The sequence below is a fragment of the Ursus arctos genome, unplaced genomic scaffold, assembly GCF_023065955.2.
Source record: "Ursus arctos isolate Adak ecotype North America unplaced genomic scaffold, UrsArc2.0 scaffold_1, whole genome shotgun sequence".
Taxonomy (NCBI): Eukaryota; Metazoa; Chordata; class Mammalia; order Carnivora; family Ursidae; genus Ursus; species Ursus arctos.
Genome location: NW_026622763.1, coordinates 50,705,201 through 50,732,567, shown reverse-complemented (window position 1 = coordinate 50,732,567; position 27,367 = coordinate 50,705,201). Strand labels below are relative to the sequence as shown.

At 35.9% G+C, this 27,367-nt stretch overlaps 1 protein-coding gene across 1 annotated transcript in view; it reads left to right on the top strand.

Annotated features, from left to right (window-relative positions):
* Positions 1 to 27,367, top strand: part of TLK1 (tousled like kinase 1) — a 137,940-nt gene that overhangs the window by 22,310 nt on the left and 88,263 nt on the right. Inside the window, exon 2 of the mRNA XM_026492580.4 lies at positions 19,334 to 19,452. Within this exon, the coding sequence (XP_026348365.1) occupies positions 19,334 to 19,452 (119 nt within the window). The remainder of the gene's footprint in view (positions 1 to 19,333; positions 19,453 to 27,367) is intronic.

Genomic DNA, 27,367 nt, shown 5'->3' with positions numbered 1-27,367 from the left:
GTGTGTAGGACTTCTTAGGTCTGTGACTTGTGGTTGCGCTATCCAGTGCCACTAGTCAGTAGCCACATGTAGTTATTGGCTGCCTTTTTGGCAGATGGAGAGCATTTCATGTCCATCATTGCGAAAAATTTTGTTGGACAGCACTGTTGAAGGCTTTTATAAGTTTTGGAAAATTTTCAGCCCATATTTCAGATCTCCTATTCTGTCATCTTCTCTCTGGAAATCCAGTTATACATGTATAAGATCTTTTTACTGTGTGCTGTATGTTCTTATGCCCTTTTCTGTATTTTCATCTTTTTATTCCTAATGTACCTTTTAAAAGGTATATTTTTCTGAGATATCTTCTAGTTCATGAATTCTCTCTCTCTCTCTCTTTTTTTTTATTAGAGAGAGAGGGAGGAAGGAAGGGGCAGAGGGAGAGGGAGACAGAGAATCTCAAGCAGGCTCCACACTCGTGGAGCCTAACTCAGGGCTCAGTCCTACAACCCTGAAGATCATGGCCTGAGATCATGGCCTGAGCTGAAATTAAGAATCAAACGTTCAGCTGGCTGAACCACACAGGAGCCCCTCATTAATTCTCTCTTAAGCTTTTTAATATGTGTCAAACTCATCTACTGAGTTCTTAATTAAATCCTTTTGCTTTTTTTAGTTCTAGAAAGCAATTTGGTTCTCTTTCTTAGTTTCAGGTTCTCTGTCAAAGTTCTCAGTCTTACTATCCAGCATATTTATTTGGAAGTGTTTGATAACTTCATTATCTAGATCCCTTTGAGTCTTGTTCCATGTTTTATTTGCTATTCAGTCATGTGTTACTTTCTTGGGTTTCTTTTTCCTTGTTTTTTTTTTTTTTAAGATTTTATTTATTTATTTGACAGAGAGAGATAGCCAGCGAGAGAGAGAACACAAGCAGGGGGAGTGGGTGAGGAAGAAGTAGGCTCCTAGTAGAGCAGGAAGCCCAATGCAGAGCTGGATCCCAGGACTCCAGGATCACACCCAGAGCCGAAGCAGAGTGGCGCCCCCCTTGTTTTGTTTTTTAATTGGATATGGGCATTTTTAATGAAAAACCATAGAGAACATTTGGGGCCTAGAATAATGGCAATCCTCCATGATAGGATTTACATTTAATTTTGGCAGAAATATAGGGGCACTGTAAATCTCAGATTTTCTTGATCCACTTTTAAGGATTGAAATTACAAACTGGCTGGGCCTTAATCCTCTGCACTTTTGCTCTGAGATGGGGATCCCAGTGCAAAGTTTGGGGGAGGCTCTGGATTTCTTTCTTTCTTTTTTTTTTCTTCTGGACAGCCTAGTGATACAGCCAGAGTTTTGTTGCATCTCAGTTTTTAAGTCACTAGTTCTGATATCAGCAGATGCTTCTAGAGTCTGGGGAAGCCTCATTTACCACACTCAACTCTCTGGGTTTCTTCTTCTCCTGAATTTTGGCCCCATGATTTTTCATTGACTGATAACTATAGCAGACTTAAAAAAATTTTTTTTAGTCCAACTTTTCAAGTTTCCCGACCCAGAATATTGGTCTGATTTACCTAATCAGCATTACTAGGAGTTCTTGTTTGCTTTTATTTTTAATGCTTCAATCCGTTTGAACATTGTGAGTAAATTTGAGTCTTTTTTCCTCCTCTCAATAGTTTTTTTTTTTTTTAAGATTTTACTTATTTGTCAGAGAGAGCGCGCACACAAGCAGGGGAGCAGCAGGCAGAGTGAGAAGCAAGCTCCCTGCTGAGCAAGGAGCCTGATGTGGGACTTGATCCCAGCACCCTGGGATCATGACCTGAGCCAAAGGCATTTGCTTAACCCACTGAGCCAAAGGCATTTGCTTAACCCACTGAGCCACCCAGGCATCTGTCCTCTTCTCAGTAATTATGAATGTATAGTTGAGTAAAATTTATCTGGGACTCTTTTTTTTCTGTTATTATGAAAGGACAATGCATTGATAACATTCTAAAATAACGTGGCACACAGTCCTACCACTCCAATGATTTTTTTTCTGATTCTGGGAGAAACTGTTTTCTAATGAGTTTACAGTCATAATGGAGTTGTGTCTTATTCAGGGATTAGGTTCTTAGAGGTTATAGTTAATATTTGCACCTTTTCAAAAATAGTTTAATAGCTTCAGACATAGGCACTTCCTTTTAGGTTGGATGTATTCTCAATTCTTTGTTCTCAGTCCTTTCCACTATAGGTAAGAATGTGACACATCTTTGTTACTTTGCTTCTTTAAAATTATTGCCCTTTGAGCAATAGTGTTTTAGCTTTAGGAACCAAATTTTAGGTTTGTTAAATACAGTATCACACTTTGTATGCCTTTGAAAATTGATATGTCTTGGGACCCCTGGGTGGCTCAGCCGTTAAGCGTTTGCCTTCGGCTCAGGTCATGATCCCAGGGTCCTGGGATTGAGCCCCGCATCGGGCCCCTGCTCGACAGGAAGCCTGCTGCTCCCTCTCCACTCCCCTTGCTTGTGTTCCCTCTCTCGCTGTTTCTCTCTGTCAAATAAATAACATCTTTTTAAAAAAAAGAAAAGAAAATTGTTATGCCTCAAATGTTGCAGTTACTGTTTCAATTTAAGTTAGTCAAAAAGTATGAATTTCCTTCTGGATGTTGCTGTATTGTAAGAATTGTACCTATTTATAGTGCCACCAGCAGTACATATGAACGAACCAGTTTGATGAAAACATCACTGCTCTCGTGGTAGTATATTTTAAAACTGTTTGGCTTGCCTGGTAGTATTCCAGGTTGTTTTACTTGGTTTTTTTGTTTTGTTTTGTTTTGTTTAAGATTTTATTTATTTATTTGAGAGAGAGAGAGCGCGAGACAGTGAGAGAGGGAACACAAGCAGGGGGAGTGGGGAGGAAGAAGCAGGCTCCCAGCAGAGGAGCGTGATGCGGGGCTCGATCCCAGAACACTGGGATCACGCCCTGAGCCAAAGGCAGACGCTTAACAACTGAGCCACCCAGTCGCCCCTGTTTTACTTGTATATATTTGATTACCAAGAACATAAGCAGTTTTCCACATGTTTATTACCTTTTTTGTTTGTGGTGTGTTTTAAAAATTACTCAAGTTTCTCAAAATTTATTGAAAAGGATGCAACTTTGAATTGCTTAATCATAAAATTATTTAGGTGGGTTTTTTTGAGGGGGGGGCAAAGTTAATTAACTGAGGTCACAGCGTTGATACCATGGACCCATTACTACAGCTTATTACTGCAAAGCTTGCTTTTACTGCGGTGTGTATTGATTACAAGGACTGTGAAAGTTCTTATTTTAAAACTACTTGCATTTGTTTGTACTAATACGTAATTCCTTATTTTGAAATTAGGTATAGAGCATGAGTTGGCAAACTTTTTGCAAAGAGCATGTTAGTAAGTACTTTAGGCTTTTGAGGCTGTAAGGTCTCTGTTAGAACTATTCTTTATCGTTGAGTACTACAAGGGCAGCCGTAGGCAATATGCAAACAAATGGGCGTGGCTTTGTTCCAATAAAACCTTATTTATGGACACTGAAATTTAAATTTCATGCAGTTTCTACTTGTCATGAAATGCTCTTCTTTTGATCTCCCCTTCCCTATCATTTAAAAATGTAAAAACCGTGGGGTGCCTGCGTGGCTCAGTCGTTAAGTGTCTGCCTTCGGCTCAGGGTGTGATCTTGGCGTTATGGAGGTGTGATCTTGGCGTTATGGAATCGAGCCCTGCATCAGGTTCCTCCGCTAGGAGCCTGCTTCTTCCTCTCCCACTCCCCCTGCTTGTGTTCCCTCTCTCCCTGGCTGTCTCTCTCTGTCAAATAAATAAATAAAATCTTAAAAAAAAAAAATATTTAAAAAAAATGTAAAAACCGTTTTAGTTCATGGATAGTACAAAAACAAGTGGTGTTCCTTATCGCTGGTATAGCATAACTTTCTCTGAGGAAGTTGAACACTTCAAATTAACCAGTTATCCAAGTAGATAACTCCAGATCTGTTTTATCTTGCAAAACGGAAGCTGTAATACCCATTATACAACAGCTTTCCATTCCCCTCTGCCCCCAACCCCTGAAAACCGCCATTTTACACTATTAATTTGACTACTCTAGGTATATCATATAAATGCAGTCATACATGTTTGTCTTTTTGTGACTGGCTTATTTCATTTAGCACAATGTCCTCAATGTTCATCTATATGGTAGCATGTGTCAGAGTAACCTACCCTTTAAAGGCTGAATAATATTCCATTTTATGTATATACCACATTTTGTTTATCCGTTCATCCGTTGATGGTTGCCTGGCTTGCTTCCATGCTTTAGCTGTTGTGAATAATGCTGCTGTAAACACGGGTGTGTAAATATCTCTGAGACCCAGCTTTGAGTTCTTGTGGGTATATACCCAGAAGTGAGATTGCTTGGATCATATGGTAATTTTATTTTTAATTTTTTGAGGAACTGCCATACTGTTTTGCACTGCAGCTGTACTATTTTACAATTTCATCCACAGTGCACAAGCATTCCAATTTCTCTACATCCTTGCTAACACTTATATTCTATATTTTAAATAGTAGCCATCCTAAGGGGAGTGAAACGATATCTTGTGGGTTTTATTTGCATTTCCTTAATTATTAGTGATATTGAGCATCTTTTTCTATGCATGTTGACCATTTGTGTTTTCTGGACAAGTATTTATTAAGTTCTTTGCCCATGTTAAAATCAGGTTATTTGTTAGCTGACCATATTATTTTTAAGAGTACAATTTTTTCCCTCTCTTGCAGTGTGTTCTACATGTATAGATAAGTAAGTTAACATAACTTTCTATGACTTATAAAGGTAATAACTTACAAGAATGAGGAGCACAGTAAGGGGAAGTTCTGATTTACCGAAAGCCAGTCTAATGGAGAAGCCTAAACAGTCTGTAACTGTGTTCAAAGTGCATGAACAGCAGCCTGGGAAGATGAAGTGCATTCAATGTGACCAGAAAAGAAATAGGATTGATTTTTATGTGTCATATGGAATTATTCACTCACACCTTGCTGTATATTGTAATCAAATAGTATGTTAAGTAGTTTAGAGAGTTGTTAGCTCTGTAGTATTTAGACATACATGGTAAGTAGTTCATAAAATTGGTTCTGGCCACAATCGTTTCGGGTTTTATTCTTCTACATTATTTGTCTTTTCATTGATATTGTGAGTTTATAGCGTGAACACTGTCTTGTCTCTTAGGCCCAGTTACTTAAAATAGAGATGATCATATAAGTGATCCATAGTCTGGATGAATTTTTAAATATCTAAATGGCCTGTGGAAACAGTTTTTCCTCATCCTTTGTACTTTTATTTTTTGTATATTGAGCTGGGCTTTCTTTGTCCCTATCCTCCCTTTTTGCTACCCTATGCTCTTTACTAATGATAATTGAACCATCACCCATAAAATAGGTAGCTGAGTCTTAGTCTTCATTGTCAGGTGAATAGGTAAGTGAGGCCTGCATGAAGAGAAGCTCACTGTTGTCCCTAAAACACACCAAGTTCAGTGTCTTCAAATAGGAACTCATGATCTATATCCCCAAACCAGTTCCTTTTATAGTGACTGTTACTACCAGTTATCCATGTGTAAACCAGAAACATTTCCCTTTCCCTTACTTTTCAGATTCAGTCTACTACCAAGTTCTATTGTTTTTTCATCTCCTAGATACCTTTCTGATCTTATGTGGTACTAGTTCAAAGTAGTGTCTTCTCTTACTGGATCACTACAGTTGGCCGACTAACTGGTGTCCATGAATCCACCCTGAATCTATAATTAGGCAGAAATGCCGATGCTGTAATAATTCCCAAGTAACAAAACTTAATATTCTACCTGACTTAACTAATTTTTTTAAAGCTTTATTTATTTATGAGAGAGAGAAAGCAAGCATGTGTGCTGTGGGAGTAGCGGGGAGGGGCAGAGGAAGAGGGAGAGAGAAACTTAAGCGGACTTCCCAGTCCCGCGGAGCACAGAGCCCAATGCAAGGCTTGATGTCATGACCCTGAGATCAGACCTGAGCTGAAACCAAGAGTCTGATGCTTTAACTGACTGCACCACCCAGGCGCCCTTAATTTTTTTTATATTATGTTGATTTTCTTATTGGACTTCCTTGACTTTCTAAATAACTTCTATTCATGTTATTGAGTGTCTGTTTTATGCCAGGAGGAGTTTACCCATATGTTGTATTCCTCTCCATGCAAATAAGTTAGATGGCTCTTTTCATTGTATGAATGAAGAAACTGAGGATGAGAGTTACTAAAGCAGTGGAGTAGAACTACAGATTTGGTTGTCCTTTAGGCCAGGTTTCTTCAGTTTGAAAATTTGGGGATGCCTGAGAATATCCATTTATTCATTCAAGAAATATTTATTGAGAGTCTTCTATGTGTTGGACATTCTTTTAGGCATCTTGATATTTCAGTGAACAAATTACCCCCCCCCCCCCGGCCATTCCTGTTCTTTTGGAGTTGATAGTCTAGTGAGAGGAGATATGCCAACTCATTGATAAAGTTGCAGACTCAATTACTGTGTCTGCCAGGCAGTTTCAGAACTAAAGCATTTGCCTGTCTTGGCAGGGAAATGAAATATGTGATATTTAACTTTACCTGGGGTTCTCCATAACCTCAAATAGCAGGGTAATCTTGGGCTATGAACATGGTGCTTCACTAGTGACCATACTGTGTAATGTGTCCCCAAGGCTACCCCTGTGTTCAAAGATTAACTAGAAAGACTAGTGGGCTCAGCGTTCAGTTGTACTTAACGGGGAATAGCTGAATCTTAAGGGGAAGACATAGGCAGAGTCTGGAGGAATCCATACACAGGCTCCCTTATGCTCTCTCCCTCACAAGAAGGGTACACAGAGTACATACTCTTCTCCCCTTGAAAATGCAGCGTGTGTGCAATTTGTCTATCTGGGGAAGTTCACTAGAGACTCAAGGTTTTAATTGGGGGTTCCTTCTTCCTATCATATACCAACCATAGTGTTTCCACGGACAGTCTAGGCACTGTGAGCCACCCTTATCAATCAGGGAAAGGTGGGAATTTCTTTGCAGCAGGGCTTACTAAAGATAGCATCCTCACACTTGCTTTGTTAACTCATTTCTGCACAGTTACCTTTTGACTTTGGATGGAGATTGCTGAGGTGGGTCTGGGAGAGATAAATAAATACATACATAACATTTTTCCTACCAGGCTTTGGGAGTCATTGTTCTAAGGAAATAATTCTAATTTCAAATAAAGTATCTTAGGTAGAATGATGTTTGTTGCAGCATTGTTTTAATACAAGAAATTAGAAACCACTTGAATCACCAATGGTAGGGAAATAATTAAATATATTACTATACATTCATTTAATGGAATGTTAGGTAGTCGTGAAGTGTTCATGAAAACATGTCAAAATGTGGAAAATTGCTTTTGTAAGAACATAAGATACAAAATAGTAATTAGTGTAGAATCTTGACAGTGATGGCTACCAGACAGCTTTCTTAGTTCTGAAATTTGCAAATGCCCTTAAGACAAATTCCCTCACAAAAACGTAGGAAAATATAAAAAGTTGTTAACTTTTTGTTATGGGAACATTTTTAAATTTATTGAAGAAGAGTGAATATTGCAATGAACCTTAACATACCCATCACACAGTTTGACAGTCATCAGTTTTAATACAAAAGTTTAAGTTACTTGTAGGAAACTTAAATTTCATTAAAACATGTATACTGTATAGGGTAGTATCATTAATATACAGTGAACTTATATAAATGCATTTTATAATTTATGTGTTTATAATTTATCTGAAGTTTTTTTTATGGCAAAGAACTGACTGCCACTGCCACTTTCATCATTAACATTATTAATTGGGTTTATTCGGGGGAAAGATTTTTCAAAAACAAAATAGTTTTTTTGGTGGAGGGTTGGGATAACTATATGACTTTCTGGATATATGACTATCTATAAGGAAAATCAAACCCAAACTGAGCATCGAAGGGGTAGAGGTTATATAAGTTTCTCATTTAGCAGCATTTCAGCAAATGATAATTTTATTATGTCATCACTTTTAGGGTCTTTTGGAAATGGTTGAAATTATGAATGTAGAAACATCTTTGAATGCCAGGGGCTACTATAAAAAGTGGAATGTTAGTTGTTGATTAAAAAGTATACGGAAAAATGGGGCACCTGGGTGACTCAGTCGGTTAAGCGTCCGACTCTTGTTTTCCGCTGGGGTCATGATCTCAGGGTGGTGAGAATGATCTGGGAGTCAGACTCGGTGCTCAGCAGGGAGTCGGCTTGAGATTTTCTCCCTTTCGCCCCCCCCCCCCCATAAATAAATAAGTCTTAAAAAAAAAAAAAAAGTGTACAGGAAAAAGACCGGAAGAAAATAAACCTGAGTGTTGTTGACATTAGGTTATCCTTGTGTAGTAAGACTATGGGTGAGATTTTTAGGCTCTAATTTTTTGCATTTTTCTTTATTGTTGGCAATTTGGGGTTTATGACCAATGGTAAAAAGGGGAAGATGTGAAATTGTTTATTTCTTGTCACTGTAAAGATAACATTTCCTTTTCTTCATAAGGCAAATAACTTGGCATTGGGAAATAGTGTTAAATCAGAAAATTACTATAATTGAAAGAAATCTTGGTATAAGACTTTTTAAATATACAGATTTGCTGGAAGACTATGAGGGTCACCCTTATAAAGTATAAACTTAATAAGGCTTTGCATTAATCACTCCATTTTGGCAGCTTTGAGATAATACACAAATTAAAAGTGTATGAGAATGATGTGACCCACAGTTTCTTTGAGTTCTGTATTCTGTATTGAATTTCTGTAAAAGGGCAGTCATAATCATTTGTTAAGATACTAGGGGACTGGGGCGCCTGGGTGGCACAGCGGTTAAGTGTCTGCCTTCAGCTCAAGGCGTGATCCCGGCGTTATGGGATCGAGCCCCACATCAGGCTCCTCCGCTATGAGCCTGCTTCTTCCTCTCCCACTCCCCCTGCTTGTGTTCCCTCTCTCGCTGGCTGTCTCTACCTCTGTCAAATAAATAAATAAAATCTTTAAAAAAAAAAAAAAAAAAGATACCAGGGGACTGGTTATACTCTAGACCATCCTGGTCATCGAGTAAATAGTTTGAACCATACGAACCTATTTTATGTATTTATAATGTTTGAATATAACTTCATGTGGTTCAACCTGTTTAAAAATAACAATTTCTCATCCTTTGTTAAAATTGATTTACTTATATGTTTATCTGAAGTTACAAGTTGGTTGGGCTCTTGGGTGGCTCAGTTGGTTAAGCATCTGACTCTTGATTTCGGCTCAGGTCATGATCTCAGGGTTGTTGAGATCAAAGCCCTATATTGGGCTCTGCACTGGGCATGGAGCCTGCTGAAGATTCTCTCTCTCTCTTTTCTTCCTCTCTGATACTGGATCTCCCTGCCCCCTCCCCAAATATATTTATGTATGTATATATATGGGTGTGGGAGTTTGTGTGTGTGTGTGTATAAAATAAAGTTACAGGTTGGCATTTCTATTAAGATTGAAAGTAATAGAAAATATTACTAAAATTTAAAAATTTTATATCTTGGGTTATTTGGTCTTTGGAACTGTATCTTTTTAAAGGAACATTATGATCTTAATGGTTTTATGCATTCATTTATGTATCTGGCACCTAAACTTTTGGCATTCTCTGGAGTTGTACCGTAATCTAGAGTTAGGAGTGATGGTTAAAGATTGTTTTTATTTTCATTGAGCAGCATAATTTATGTTGGACATGTCTGTGTGGGTGGGCATTTAGAGCAGGTAGGGTTCCTAAGCAGAGTGGTTTATTTTGTTGGAAATCTTTTGGGTTTATTAATTAAAAATTTTTATTTTTTTCTTCTTTGTTTGAAGATTTAAGCTAGTGAAATTGAAAGTGAGAAAACTGGAATGCACTACTGTTTGTTAATATCTTTTTTTTTTTTTTTCCTTCTCACATCACTTACTTGGCATGCAATTTTGGGGAAGTTGCTTATTTTTCTAGGGCTCAGTAAGTAAAAATTATGGAGGCTATATATTCCAGGAACCTGCTAAGGGCTTGCCAGTATCATCTCATTGAATTTGATAAGAATCCTGTGGAATAGGCTCTGTTACTACCAAGATTTTATGGATGAGGACAGAACTGGGATTTGAACTTGGTCTGGCAGCAGAGCCCATGCTCTTAACCCTACAATAAGTGTCCACAGAAATCCATTTTAAGAGTCTTTTTGAAGATATGATAGAGATGATGTTGGTGAAATAATACCTATGTTGAAATCACTGTATAAACATCTAGACTATTTTATCCTTGTTTATTATAATACATTGTTTCAGATAGTGTTGTGAAAGGTAGATAGTGCTCAGTTGGACTCTTACAAAAGAGTACATGCAACTTCCTTGTCAGAGATTGACTTCCCTGCTGCAGATGGACTGTATGAGATAACTATTCTGGAGCCCTTCTTCCACCCTGCCCTATTTGAATAGGGTAGACCAAAAAGGAATACTGGGGGGCAGTAAATCATCACTGTCTTTTTGAAAGTACATCAAAATAGTTACCTCAGAGGAGTGGGAATTTGGGGAGATGGGAGTATTGGGACTTTCATTTTTATATTTCTATATTATTTATTTCAACCAGCATTTATTAATTAGTAATGGGGAAAAAGCACGGAACTAAAAAAGATTCTTAAGTAATTAGTACTTAGGTTAGGGATAGGATACAGGTTGACTTTGTAGTAATAAGAAAGTGATAACTAGTCCAGGTTTTATCAAATTCCTCTTTTGGACCTTTCTTAGAGAACATTGCTTTTTACATGTACAAGCACAAACGTGTTCATTTTCTCCTCTCTCTCTCTCTCTCTCTCTCTCACACACACACACACACACACTCTTCTTCTGGGCTGCTCTTTTGGGATAAGTGGTGCTTAGTGAGTGGATATCGGTTCTAATGATAGTTAATATATCTTAATCTCTCGGTATCTCAATTTCTTTATCTTTAAGATGAGAACTATATGTTATTTTTATAGTAATAAAAATACATATATATGTTTGTGTGTATACGCACATATGTATATGCATATGTATGTGTGTATATGTATATGTGTCTATGAGAGAGAAATTGATTCTAAAAATAGGAAATTATTATAAGCTTAAAGAAGGTAGAGTAATAGGAGTTAGTTACATTACTTTGGCATTCACAGAAAAAAATTAGGTATTGAAGTATATGCCATTTTACCTACCAGGAAATTCTAACCAAGGGGGAAAGCTAGAAGGGAGCTTATATTATGTACCTGATAAATGCCAGTCTTTATTGAGCAGCTGTATTGTTGCATACATATATGCTCACATTTATTGAATACTAAGTGACAGGTTTAGTTTAAAACTCTTCATATATACTTATTTTATTCTAACAACTATAAGGTACATACTTTTATTAACTATTTTATATATAAAGAAGCTGAAACATAGGGAAGTTGGCCATGCTTACACAACTTGTCTGTGTATTTATTTTTGATGAGGGAAAAATTAGCTGTCAGACATTTTTTATTTATAAGAATAAAATTGAAATTAAATTATTACTAATTCTCTAAGGTCGTGACAGGGTAGAGAAGCAAAAACCAGAACTCTCTGCTTTACTCTGATGCAAGCTATATTTCTTTATATGAATAATTTGGTCTCAGTTTGGCTGAATTCTTTGCTGTGTAAGGGTTACAACAGAAGTGTTTAAAATGACTAAGTATCTTAAAGATAAGGTGAGGTATTAATTTGACTTGGAGTGATCCTAGATCAGACCTGTCTTCTCTTTACCACAGGCTTATATAACTGAATGTATATACTAGATTCAGGAATCTCGCTTTCTATGCTTACTCTTTTCAGTCATTCTAGATGAAATATTTGGGGTGTGTGTTTGTGAGAGAATGTAGTTATAAGTGTAGGTAGATGGATAGATCTATATAGCTCAAATAGTTTAGTGAAACAGAATAAAGTACAGAAACAGATCCGTATTTATGTGTGAATATGATAGATGGCTAGAGAAGTATTTCACATCAGTTGGAAAGGTTGCATTTGTGAGAAATTGTATGACATTTTCTTTTGGAAAAAATTATAGCTATATACAATTAAATGCTAAATGGATTAAATTTCCAAATGCTAATGTTTACTAAATTCATGATACAAAAATACTGTATATGAAAATAGATATATTCTATTAACCATGTTAAAATGGATGTTTAAAGACAAGAGTCAGAAGTAATTCTGGAGTGTTGAACAGTGTAGACTTCTTAAATTCTTTCTGTTTCCTATATTTTGAAATGTATTAAAAAACTAATGAAAAGGAGTGATTTAAATGGACTGTTTTATCTTGTTGAAATAATTTCTAACTTTATCATGATATTTCTGTTTTTAATCAGAGTTCTTTGCCTTATCAAGCATAATGTGAAAAGTATTAATAGAAGAAAGACCTTAACTGTTCTGTATAAATCCGCTTATCAGATGAAATATAAAAAGTAACAATTAAAATCTGGAATGAGCTAAAATATTTTCAGACTTCAGGAAGTTTTAAATTTAAAAATGTAAGGCAATGGCTTAGTAGCAGTTGAATCTATTAGAAAGGTCTAAGAGAGCAAACTCATTTACTTTTTGATAACTGGTTTTAACCTTTCTGGTGTTAACATACTTTCAAGATATCGTGATTTTGTTTTGACTATCTGCCAAGGAAGATGAAGTCTTAAGGTAATTAAAAAATGATATAACGAAAGATAGATTCCTTGTCATAAAAAGGTGATATAACTATAAAGTAATGCTGACTAACCAGAACTAATACTATGTCTAAATACATGCATCTTTTTTAGACTGGTCACTTTGGGAGGCTAGTTTTATAATAACTAACATCTATTGAGTGAGTGAAAGTGTGTGTGTGTGTGTGTGTGTGAGAGAGAGAGAGAGAGAGAGAGAGGGAGACGGAGACGGAGACGGCGAGAGAAAATGTTTATTAGAAGGGGCCATGACATACTTCTCTAATTGGTAAAACTGTGGTATTTTTTTGTTTCCCTAAATTTTTCTTTATAGAATAGTCTGTGATCTCTAATTTGGGTAGTGACATCTCATTATATTTTTTATGTGAAATTTTGGGTTTATAATACATTTTACGGAGCAGTTTAGTAAGAATAGTAGCATAATTAGGAGACAGGTGGTTGTATTTAGAGATAGGTATTCTTTAAGTATGATAGGGTCTTTATAGTGGCTTTTATAATCTTTTTCAAAAGTATATTATTGTATAATAGAGAATTTAATGGATTATAGTGAAATTACATATTCTTCAGAAAATCTCACCTTTTGTAATTAAGGACCAAATTTCTGATAAGTGTCAGAAATGACAGTTTGATTCCATAAAAAATTAAAATCTTTTAAATGTGTTTGCTACAGCAGAGAGTGAGCAAAGTACCTATTTTTGCATGGTTAAAAAAATTGAAAGAATAATACTTTATGATATGTGAAATTCAAATTTTAGTGCCCATAAATAAAGTTGTATTGGAACACAGCTGTTTCTGCATTACAATGGCAGAGCGGAGTAGTTGTGAAGGAGACCTGTGTGACATTCTTATCACTTCATACAGCTTTTGGTGCACTACAAATTTCAGTGTTGCTGTTACAACTTGACAGTGTTTTGAGTGCCATGGGTATTGCCAGCCTGCAATATTTATTTTATTTTTTTTATACCAGTGCATATCTATCATGTCAAAACAAGAAAAGAAAAATGGACTCTGAGTGCCATGCTTTTAAGGCACATTGGAGTGTGTATTATTTTGCTGAATTAGAGAGCAAAACATTTTTTTATTATGCAGTGACACTGTAGCTGTTAGAGAATATATGTTGACATTATTAGATTAAGCATATACCACACTATTCTGAATTCTGTTTTCTTAAAGTAACAGTCAATTTAAAATGGAATATCTTATCACATCGTAATTTCTTCATAAAAATAAAAATTGAAAGGGAGGCTGCCACCAAAATAAGTTTCCAAGTGGCTCATTTGTTAGCCAAGCAAGGAAAGCCATTTACTCGTGGTGAGTTAATTAAATTGTGTTTGATTGCAGCAAAAAAATATGTCCAGAAAATAAACTCGCTTTAGACTATAAATTTTTTGGCAAGAACAGTTGATTTAAGAGTTGAGGACATTTGAAGCAACATCAATAGTCAATTAAAAAGCAAGGCAAATAATTTATAGTGATTTTCCTTGTTTCTTGCTGAGTTGACAGATGTTATTGATGCCATTCAGTTGTTGTTTATTCAAGGTATCAATGCCAAATTTGAAGTGGCAGAACAGTTATACTCTATGAATAGTCTGTGGAGAACAACTACACAAAAGAATATTTTCAAAGTTGAGAAAACACTAAATGCAATCTGAAGTGGAATCTGCTAAGATGTGTTAAAACTGATGGTGGTAAAAATATGTGTGGAACAGAAAAAGGCTTAGTTGGGTAACTTCACAGAGCTTGTAAAAATGTGAGGTGTTCAAAGCTATGGTTATTTGTTGTGTTATTCATCAGTAGGTACTCTGCAGAAAATATTTGAATTTATCATGTATTATTGAATCAGTATTGTCAGTGGTGCACTTCATTTGCTCTCGTGGATTTAATTAGCACCAGCTGCATGAATTTTTGTTGGACGTAGAAGCTGAATATCTTGACTGGCTTAGTAGTAAAAAAAAATTTTTTTTTAAACATTTTATCTATTTATTTAACAGAGAGACAGCCAGTGAGAGAGGGAACACAGGCAGGGGGAGTGGGAGAGGAAGAAGCAGGCTCCCAGTGGAGGAGCCTGATGTGGGGCTCGATCCCAGAACGCTGAGATCACCCCCTGAGCCGAAGGGAGACGCTTAACAACTGAGCTACCCAGGCGCCCCTGTAGTAAAATTTTTTTACAATTTTTTGAGCTTAGGACTGAGATTGAAATTTTTCTGAATGAAGCGGGATGGCCTTCAGCTACTGATTAGCTTTGGAAATCAGCTTTTTCTGAAGATTTGGAAATATTTTTAAATGAATTTAACTTAAAATTATGAGGCAAAATAGTGCTTACATGTGAAATTTAGCTGCAGTTAAATCATTTCAGTGACAACTGATGTTTGAATCACAAATAACATCAAGCTGCTTTATACATTTCTCCTGCTATCAAAGTGAGATCTTCATTCCCATATGAATTTGCATGAATATATTTTCCATCATCAAAGTATAGTTCCAGCAACATTTTTGAGACATGATGCAAATGCAGAGAAAATTTCTATATCTCAAAAATCCATTTAATTGTGCACTTGAACTTCTACCTAACTTCTAATTGGAAGTGATTAATCTGTAGTGTAGTGACATAACAAAAAGCAAATATCAAAAGAATCTAAGAGACTTCTATAGTTGCCTTCAAAGTAATGAATATAGTCAATTAAAATCATGTACTTGTGGGTCGATACCAGTATTTACCAGTACCTTTCTGTCAGAAAAGACATTTCAAAGATAGATACATAATAGATGATCAACATTATCAGTTGAATATTTGCAATAGATTTTGATGATAGGAAACTCAAATGCTACCCCCCAATTCCATTTTTTCATTAGCAGACTTATATTTTATAATATTATAAAATATTATACTTAGTTATTTTATCTTGAATTTTGTCAATAAAAAGTGTGTAGGAAGTTTTTCTCTCTCATTATGTAAGTATCTATATGCTTTTGCCCTTGGCCTGCAAAGACTGAAATATATATAATTGGGCCCTTTTCAGGAAAAGTTTGAGGACCCAGATTCTATAGCAGTGCTTTCTCAGACATGAATGCACGTAATAATTACCTAACGGTCTTACTAAAATGCAGAGTCTGATTTGCTAGGTCTAGGCATGGGACCCAAGAATTTGCATTTCTTATAAGCAGGTGAGGTGATAACGGATGCTGCTGGTCAATGGACTGCATTTTGGGAAGCAAGGCAGTAGTATTCAAGGTTACATTTTTATTTAGACAAGTATGCTAGGGCCGCCTGGGTGGCTCAGTCAGTTAAGCATCTGCCTTCAGCTCAGGTCATGATCCCAGGGTCCTGGGATCAAGCCCCATGTTGGGTTCCCTGTTCAGTGGGGAGCCTGCTTCTCCCTCTCCCTGCCCCCCCCCCCCGCTTGTGCTTGCGTGCTCTCTCTCTCAAATAAATAAATAAAATCTTAAAAAAAAATAGACAAGTAAGCTAATATTTGTTAAGCGTCTGTTATTTGCCAGGAATTATACCTGGGGTTCTTGCATACATTGCTGTTAAAATGAAGTAAAAATTTGTTAGAAAGTGTTAAGGACTGTAAGTGATGTTGGGGCTCACTATAGGAGTTTTGGTTAGAAACCAATTGTTTGTTTTTTCTCAAGTGTATAGCTTCCTCTAGGACCTCATGGGGGGAGGACTGAGGTCCTAGAGGAAGCTTTATAGCTAAGAGAAGCAATGGGAGACAAAATACCACATTATTAGTTGGTCCAGGTCAAAATAGGGACTTGGGTCCTCATCTTCTCTGCTCAATTTCAGTGGGCCATCAACCAGTTACCAAGCCAAAGAGTAGAAATAGTATATAGCACATAAAGATTTTGTAAATATTTTCTCTCTGCCTTGTTTTTCATTTTTAAAACCATGTCTTTTGAATTAGCAAAGTTAAAATTTTGATGAAGTCCAATTTATTTATTTTTAAAAAATTATTTGTAAGAATTGTGGTAAAGTGTACATAGTACAACATTTACCATATTAACTGTTTTTAGGCATACAGTTCAGTGCCATTAGGTATATTCACATTATTGTACTATCATCACCACCATCCATCTCCAGAACTTTTGTATCTTCCCCACTGAAACTCTATACCCATTAAACACTAACTCCTCTTTCCTTGCGCCCCCCCCCACCCTGCCGTCTCTGGCAACCATCATCTACTTTCTGAATTTAACTGTTAGGAATCTCATATAAGTGGAATTGTACAATATTTGTCCTTTTGCGTTTGGCTTATTTGACTTAGCATAATGTTTTCAAAGTTCATCTATATTGTGACCTGTGTCAAAATTTCCTTCATTTTTAATGGTGAATAATATTCCATTTTATGCATATACCACATTTTGTTAATCCATTTATTCATCGATGGGTACTTAGGTTGCTTCTACCTTTTGGCTGTTGTGAATAATGCTGGTATGAACATGGTGTATAAAGATATATTCTAGTCCTTGCTTTCACTTCCGTTGGGCATATACTCAGAAGTGGACTTTCTGCATCATATGGTAATTCTGTGTTTAATTTTTTAAGGAACTGCCCTACAGTTTTCCACAGTGGTCGCACCAGTTTACATTTGAACAAGGGTTCAAATTTCTCCACATCCTTACTAACACTTACTTATTTTCTGTTTTATGATAGTAGCCGTCCTAATGGGGGTGAAGTGGTATCTCATTGTGGGTTTTGATTTGCATTTCCCTAATGATTGATATTGAACCTCTTTTCATATACTTATTGGCCAGTTGTATATCTTCTGTGAAATGTCTGTTCATGTCCTCTGCCCATTTTTTAAAAAAGATTTATTTATTTTATTTTAGAGAGACAGCAGGGAGAGGGGCAGAGGGAGAGGGAGAGAGAGACTCTCAGGCAGACTCTGTGCTGAGTGCAGAGCCAAACATGGGGTGCAGAGAACCCCAATGTGGGGTTCAATCCCATGACCCTGAGGTCATGACCTGAGCTGAAATCAAGAGTCATATGGACGCTCAACTGACTGAACGACCCAGGTGCCACCCCCTGCCCTTTTTTTTTTTTTTTTTAAAGATTTTATTTATTTATTTGACAAAGTGAGAGAGCATAAGCAGGGGGAAGCAGCAGAGGGAGAGGGAGAAGCAGGCTCCCCGCTGAGCAGGGAGCCCGATGCGGGACTCAATCCCAGGACCCTGAGATCATGACCTGAGCCAATGGCAGATGCTTAACTGACTGAGCTACCCAGGCCCCTCCCCCGCCCATGTTTTAAATTGGATTGTTTGGGGGTTTTTGTTGGGTTGTAGGATTTCTTTATGTATTCTGCAAGGGATCTTGCATTTTTTCCCAGTTTGGAATCTAAGAAATCATTGCCAAATCCTCCAAGATCATGATGCTTTCCCCTGTGTTTTCTTCTTAAAGTTCTATAGTTTTAGGTCTATACATGCAAATGCAAGATCTCGTGGATGTCAAGAAGGAATGGGATCAAAAGCAAAAATTGAAGGCTTTGGCTTTTTAAAGGTAGTAACTTTGAGATGGAAGAAAGAGGAGTGGGCAGAAAATATGTATTCAGGTACAGACATACGCAAGTAAATATGGAAGGATGGCCATTATCCATCCAGTCCTCTGTCCAGATAAAGATGAAAGGTAATGAAAGCAATTTTAAAAGATAAAATCTATAGGAATAACTGTTAACCTTTAGGATAGAGGAATGCCAGAGGATGTGGAAGGGGTCTAGTTAGTTTAGTTTGAAAGGATCCACATGTGATTTGGGATTGCTCCTTATTCCTTTTGAGAACCACTTATTTATGTCAGTTCTAAGGTTTTATCAGTAGAGAATTGTCAGACATGAATAAAAGAAATTCAAAATTGAACTTTAGAATTTGTGGTGCTTTTGTCTGCATAGTAGCAATTACATAAGGATGCTGATTTTTTTCCCTTTAATTCTCCAGTGATTGTTTAATAATAGCTGTTACCTCAGTGATCTGTTTGATAGATATATATATTTTTCATCCACCTGAATGAAATGGAAAACAATCAAATGTACCAAAGTCTTTGGGATGTGATATTATAAAACAGTCTTTCCCAGTTTAAAATATAGTCAGATAAGGTATAAATAAACAGAATAATTATTACTAGTGTCACTTAGTATCAGAATTCTGCATAAGCTAAGATTATACTATGAGAGTGGTGTTTTTCAAACTATGGACCTGTGGTCCATTAACGGCACACGAAATCAGTTTAAATGGCTCACAACCAGTGTTTTTCTTTTCTAATGGACAAAGTAGACTAGAAAATATTGGCAGGCACTGAATGCAGTAAGAAGTATTTGTGGAATTTTTTAATACATGTGTGTATGTGTCTGTGTACTGAATTGGGTGGAAAACATATTTCTTACTGTGGATTGCAGTCAGAAGTGTTGGAAATTCACTCTCAGTTGTTTTGATGAATTAGTGAAGGACATAAAAAATTTTAAAGTCCTCTAATGTGTTTATAGAATGCATTCATTAAGGTTATATTGACATCTCAATTAACCACATCTATATATTTTGTGTTTCTGTGTATATGAAGATATATATTTGTGTTTTATTTTCCTTTTCTTAATAGGTGCAATGGATGAGCTTCATAGTCTGGATCCAAGAAGGCAAGAATTATTGGAAGCTAGATTTACAGGAGTTGCAAGTGGGAGCACTGGGAGCACTGGCAGTTGCAGTGTTGGAGCAAAAGTGAGTAAAATTATAATCTTTATTTGACATTCTTTCCTTGTATTAAATCATCCAGAATATATTTTGTAAAAGAATCCTACATATGTGCTTAAGAGCAAATTATCACTTACTGTAATTTTTATAATGTATAGGGGAAAATTCACTATTTATAAACCTGATTTTTGATATAACATAACAAACTTCAGGGGCATTATGTTATAATACAGCATAATAGGTTTCAGGAGTAAAAATTAATTTAGTAGATTGAACTGCTCTTCTCCCATTATATAATTTTTACTTTTCCTGTCCTTTGTCTCTTCCTTGCTTGCCTCTAGAGAGACAGCAGGGAGAGGGGCAGAGGGAGAGGGAGAGAGAGACTCTCAGGCAGACTCTGTGCTGAGTGCAGAGCCAAACACGGGGTGCAGAGAACCCCAATGTGGAGTTCAGTCCCATGACCTGAGGTCATGACCTGAGCTAAAATCAAGAGTCATATGACTGAACAACCCAGGTGCCATTTGTATGTTCCTGTGTATGTTCCTATTTGTACAACTGCTGCATAAAACTTTAGTTTATCTATTAGGCCTTCCAGTGATAGACCTCATGCTGTCTTTAACTCCCCATTACCTCACACTGTAGTGGATTTCATGTACTTTTTCTCTTATGGACCTCTGTGAGCATTTATTTAGGTTACATTCGCAGGAGCAGACTTGCTGGGTTATAGGGTATATGTAGAGTTAAATTGAATGAATAATATAAGATTGCTATTCAGAACAGTTGTACAGGACTAACCCATACTTTTAACAAAATGCATGATCATTTATGTATCCCCACATCCCAGAAACACTTGGCGTCATCTGGATTTCTCATTTTTAATAGTCTAGCTGCTATAAAATATTATCTCTCTCTCTCTCTCTTTTTTTTTTACTTGTTGTAAAACAACACCAGTTGTTTTGAGCGTTTCTTCATGTGCTTGTAGCTTTTTGGGAGTCTCTTATAAATTCTTCCAGTGCTTTTCTGTTTTTCTATCAGGATTACTTTCTTTTTCAAACTGATTTTCCCATGTTCCTTATATATTCTAGATACCAATTCCATGTTGGTTGTATACAGTGCAAATGACTTCTCCCAGTTTGTCATGTCTATCACCTTTGTTCATGGTATCTATTATTGTATAGGATTATTGTAGAGGACTCTTTAATTTTGTTGTAATCAAACTCACCAATTTTTTTTTACCTTATAGTCTATAACTCTGAAGTTTTGAATAGCTCTTGGTACACTAGGAAAAACAGTTCTCACTATGAGCCATCTGGGTCAAATAGATCCTTTTCCTTTTTTCTTTTAAAGATTTATTTATTTATTCGAGAGAGAGGGAGAGAGAGAGAGAGCAAGAGCAAGCAGCGGGAGGGGCAGAGAGAGAAACCCAAGCCAATTCCGTGCTGAGCATGGAGCTTGATCTCACCACCCTGAGATCATGATCTGAGCCAATACCAAGAGCTGGATGTTTAACCAACTGCACTACCCAGGCGCCCCATCCCTTTGCTATTTTTATATTTTAAGTTATTTTACTAATTTATAGCAGTAGGAATAAAGGTATAACGAAAAACAACTTTATTAGACATTTTAATAAGAATTTAAACATAAAATCCTCTTTGTATCAAGTAAATCTTGTGCACAAGCATCATAAAAGATAAAGGATATTGTCATGCATCCTTTGAGCATGAAGTGGTCAAAGTTCATGTAGAAGAATATTATATGATGAAGTCCTTTACTTGAATGACTAACTGATGAAGATACCATGTTTCCTTTTTTCCTTAGAAATATGTTCTCCAATTCATTGATTCTTATATTTGAGAAAATTCATCTAGGATAATATCATTTGATGACTCTGAGATTTCATTTATATAGTCATTGCCATCAGTTTTAGAGTCTAGAGAGTCCAGAGGTGTTGTTATCTCTTTGTATTCATTTTCTGATTTGTCTAATAATTACAAAATGTCTTCCTCTGTCGTTTTCTTCCTTTGACCATCTTGGGTGGAAAATGAAAATTTCTTAATTCTCCACTGGACTCAATGCAATCTAAAATGAGTCTGCAAGGATGTCTCTAGTATGAATTTTTTAAGTTCTTATCTCTTTTTTTTTTTTAAGATTTATTATTCATTTGAGAGAGAATGCACGCATGAGTGAGGGGAGGGGCAGAAGGAGAGAAACCCAAGTAGACGCCTTGCTGAGCCTGGAGCCCAACATGGGGCTCCATCTCATGACCCTGAGATCCTGACCTGATCCAAAGTCAAGAGTCCATATTTAACTGACTGAGCCACCCAAGCACCAGTCTCTAGTCTTTTATACGTGTTCTTGAAACATGATGTAGTACTTTGGGCAAGACAAGAAGATAACTTGAGACATGATCACTTATTTCACTATTGCATCACTCTTTTAGGTCATTAAATCTACATTGTTTTTCTATTTCTACCATAAAAAACTACAGCAGAGTTGCTTAAAACAAGACATTCATTTTCTTATAGTTCTGAGGGTCAGAAGTGTGACATTGGTCTCATTGGGTTAAAATCAAGGTGTGTGCAGAACTTGATTTCTTTCTTGGAGGCTCCAGTGGGAAGGGGGAAGGGGACCTTTTCCTTGCCTTTTCTGGCTTTTGGAGGCTGCCCAGTTTCTTGGCTGGTAGTCTCTTTCCTCCGTCTTCAAAGAGAGCAATGATGTAGCTCTTTTACTGTTCTCTGGAAGTCACACCTCCCTCTGACCACAATCTAGAAATTTTAAGTACTTGTGATTAGATTGGTGCATGCCCATCCGGATAATTTGGTAATAATTCCCCCAATTCAAAGTCCTTACCCCCTTACATGTGCAAAGTCCTGTAACATTCACAGGTTCTGGGGATTAGGATGTGAGTGTCATTGGGGGACAGTATTTTGCCCATCATATCATCATTCTTCTACTTTTTTTTTAATAGTTTTTGTTTGTGTTAGCATAGTTGGGAATAATTGATGAACAATGATCATTAATGATGAAGTAATTCCTAGATGATATAATAACAAAATATAGGAAAAATAAGATCAATAAGATCCCATAATGTAATTTAAATTTGTGAAAGGGTCTATTGGATGTCCGGTGATTAATTACAAGATAGAATGCATTTTATTCTGTTAAAAATAACTTTATTTTTATTCTTTGAATGATCTCTAAGAAAGAATAGAAGTCTCCAAATACCAATCTTCTTTTAGAGAGAGAGTGTGTGAACTGGGGAGGGGGGTGAGGGAGAATTTTAGGCAGGCTCCAACCCAGCACAAGCCTGACATAGGGCTTGATCTCACGACCCTGAGATCATGACCTGAGCTGAAATCAAGAGTCAGACTCTTAACCGACTGAGCCACCAGGTGCCACTCTCCCCCCCTCCCCCACCTCGTGACAAATATCAATCTTTACAAATAGGTAGAACTGCTTGAAAAAGAAGCTCAGACATTAAAATTGGGTTCAGTGGACCCTGAGGTATTCTAAGAATTAAATACTTCTTCACCACCCCTGGGCCACAAAAATATTCTGCAGATTGTTCTGTTTATTTTATAGTTTTACTGTCATATTTGCACGTTAGGCCCCACCTTTTATGTAGTGTTGATAGGGATCCAGTTTTATTTTTCTCCATCTGGTGAACCAGTTTTCGCCACAGTGCTGCTCTTTTTAAAACATTTTTTAAAAGATTTATTTATTTATTTTAGACAGGTCGGGGGAGAGGGAGAGAGAGATAATCTCAAGCAGACTCTGTACTGCATTTGGAGCCCCATGCAGAGCTTGATCTCACAACTCTGAGATCATGGCCCGAGCTGAAATCAAGAGTGGAACACTTTAACTGAGCCACTCAGGCGCCCCGCTCCATAATGCTTCTTAAATCATCCATATTTTTCCACTGATTGGTGATGCTACCTTTATCATATATTAATTTGCCACATATGTATGTGGATCTCTCTGAAATTTCTCTTATGTTCCACTGGTCTGTATGCTTGTACCAGTATCACATTTTGAAAAATACTGTTGCAGTTTTGGTATATCTTTTTTATATGGTAGAGGAAGTCTCTTCTTTAATCTTCTTTTTTAAATTTGCTTTAGTTTTTTTATGGTTCTTTATTCCCTTGTGTAAAATTTGAGCATTGCTTCATTGGCTTGTTTGCATTTGGAGATTCTTCTATAATAGCGTACTTGTATCTTTTTCCTTAGAAAATTATCAAATAGAATTCTTATTTTGAATGCATTTATAGATTGAGGAGTAGTGAAATCTTTATAAGATTAGGTTGTCCTGTCCAAATACATGAAACAATGTCTCCATTTATTCATTTCTGCCTATAGAGATCTTAAGAATTTTTGGCTTGTTTTTATGAATTCTTTTGGCTAATTTCTGGACACTAGAAAGTTTTTGTGGCTAAAATATTTTTTTAATTTTCTAGTTGGTTATTGCAGACCTAGGAGGTGTTTGATTTTTATAGTTTGGTCTTATATGTAGCTTCTGTGTCTTGCTGTTGGCCTTTTTTTTTTTTTTTGGTTGTAACAGTTTGTTGATTCTCTGGGCTTCTCTAACCAATAATTATCTTCCAAAAGTGACAGTTTTATTTCTTACACCTCATATATATATATATTTTCTTTATATTGGTCATGATCTTCAGAAATGGGAATATTCTATATTATTTTGAGTGGTATTTAATGCCACATAAACAACTGTCACATCTAAAAGGAAGGAAAAGCTTAATTTCTAATTTTCAGAATATTGGAAACAACTGTTCCTCATGTAAGAGAAATGTATTAAAAAGAAGTGTGGTATATATATATATTTATACAATGAAATACTATTTAGCAATAAAAAGTGAGAGACTATTGATATCATGCAACAACATGGATGCATCTCAGGTAAATGGATTATTCTAAGTTAGAAGAAGTCAGACTCCAAAAAACTACACACTACAATACTTATTCCACTTTTTTTTTTCTTTTTTTTAAATGTAAGCTCTATACCCAGTGTGAGGCTCAAACTCACAACTCTGAGATCCAGAGTTGCTTGTTTCATTGACTGAGCCAGCCAGGCACCCCACCTTTATTTCCTTTTTAAGACAGGGGTTATTAATGGGGTTATTTTGAGCTATTCTTTTGTTATGGATTTCTAATATATTGCATTACAGTTTGAAAATGTAGTTTGTATGACATTAATCCCTGAAATGTGCCCTTTTTATAAACATTTCCTATCTAATAGCTCTTAATTTTATTTGTTCAGATCTTAAATATTTCCTTGTATTGTCAGCTTGACCTTTTTCTGAGTGGTGTATTAAAATCTTTAGCTGTATAGGGAATATGAATATATATATATATATTTCATATATCATCAGTGGTATTGTAACAGCGTTGTATGGTGTCAGATGGCAGCTACTCTTGTCCTGACCATAGCATATAATGTATAGAGTTGTCCGGTCACTATGTTGTACACTTGAAACTGAAGTAACATTGTGTGTCAGCTGTGCTTCAACTAAAAGAGAAATCATTAGCTGTGATTATTGATTTATGTCTTTCAGCTTTTAGTTATCAATATTTGCTTGATAACATTTTGAGGCCGTATTTTTACATACATACATACATCATCATCTTCTTTTCTTTTTATAACTATGTAATTATTTTTTCCTTAAATACTTGTTTCAAATCCTAAGATTAGTATCTCTGGCTTTCTTTTTATTCATATTTATCTTAGATATATGGGTATATGTTTTTCTATCATTTTTGCTCATTTTAATTGTATTTCTTATAGACCACATGTCTTTTTTGATAGAATATTAGTGTTTTTACCTCTTAAAAGGTGGGTCTAGTCCATTACATTTATTGTAATTATTGTTGTTTTCAAGGTCTCAAAGTTTTACTCTGCAGATGAGTTATTTATTACAAAAGAGAAAATGGGTATTTAAAATGGAAAGATTTGTTTGTCACCACCACAATAAGCAAGCTCAAATTTTGTATTGGCAGTAACACAAACAGTCTGACATTAGGCTCATTCTGAGGTGATGGCAACACTAGGAACTAGATCACCTATAGTTTTCATGGTGGAAATGTTGGTTGTTTTTTTTGTCCCCATGGTGGAAGTGTTTGATTTGAATTTAGTCATGAGAAAATACTCCTGCAACATCCTGCTGGACAACTGGCCTGGACTCTTTCTTCAAAGTGTTCAGTGCCATGAAGAACAAAGGGAGGCAGAGGGACTGTTCTAGATTGGTTGAGACAAAAGAGACATAGCCAGATTGAATCTGTGAATCCTGATTTGCTCCTGGATTGGGAGAAAAATGGTTGTAAAGGATGTTTTTGGGATATTTTAGGAAATTTGAGTATGGACTATATGTTGGATGATAAATTTATTTTGGTTTACTGTTCTATTTGGGTAAGCTTGTATTTTTAAAATATTAATTTAAGTTTAAAAATGTAGATGAAGCTATAGAATGTAAGATAGTGTTGAGCAATGACTGTTATAATGGTCTTATTTAAATTGGTGGTGATAATGTGCCTGTGAAATGCAGTATTATTGTGTAAGCAGATTTTTATAATGGTGAACCAGGAGTTTGTAATGTGGAACTTAAAGCACAAGGATTAAATTTCTGATAGTGACAGTGTTCTGGGAGAGGAGGAATGGGCGAAAGGTAAGAAAATCATCTAGAAGCGTAGGGTAAAAAATTGATTACCTATAATGAAGTATGTTATGTTTGCTTAAAAGTAAAGTAATAAGCACACGCAACAGAGATACTATAAATAGAACTTCTGAATTACTGTGACAGGGTGTAGAAGGAAGAATAAAAAGAAACTTAATCCAATAAAAGTGAGGTAGAGAGAAAGAAGAAACAAATGAGTCTATGATAGGAATAAAGCCAAGTATATATTATCACAACAAATGAGAACCAATCTAGAGGCTGTTGACAAGAAACATATCCCAAAAATGACAAAGATTGGAAATAACTGGAAAGAAAATATTTCAGGTAATCATAGAGAAGAAGAAATTAGAATTAATATAAATTTGAGGCCAGTTTCTCCCTAACTCAGAACCTTCCAAAGACTTCCCATCACATTTAAAATACAGTTCAGTGTCTTCATCATGAAAACCTTATGACCTGACTTTAGACCAACTATACCCACATTGTCACTTGCCTCAAACATATTTCAAATGTTTGCTCAAGCGTCATATCTTCCAACTCCCTTTATTCCTCTAAAAGTACTTAATTGGTTCCTTACATAATACTAAATTTTTTTTTTTTTTTTTTTTTTTTTTTTTTGTCTCTTTCCTTTCTTGTACAATATAAGCTCCACGAGCCCTTGGAGTTAAGTCTTCTTTCTTCTTTTTCATTGCTATATTTCTAGCATGTGCAACAGTAGTAAGGCCCACAATAAATATTTTTGAATGCATGAATGAATATCAAATAAAACATTCCTCATAAACAAAAGCCTGAATGGTATAAAGATAGATGCTTTTTAAGGACTAATAATCTGTAAGGGAGATATGACAGTTATAAACTTTTATAGGTCAAGCAGGTCTAAAAATACATGATGAATTATTAAAATGCAGCTTTAGTGAGGGCTTTTAATACAATTCTCTTAAATTTTGACTGTTTATGTATGAAACAGCAGGCTATACAGGATTTACTATTTGCACAGTATGATCTATAGGCTTGATTTGATAGGTACACATACACATACAATAGTCAATCTTCTTTATTCGAGGATTCTGTAATTGCAAATTTACCTACATGCTAAATTTATTTGTAACCTCAAAATCAATACTCAGATTGCTTTTGCTGGTCACTCAAGGGCCTGTACATGTGCAGTGTTGAAAAATTTGAGTCGCATGGAGGCTGAATAAAGCAACATTCTGCCTGTGTATTTCAGCTCTCATAGTTTAAACAAGTATTCTTTTCAC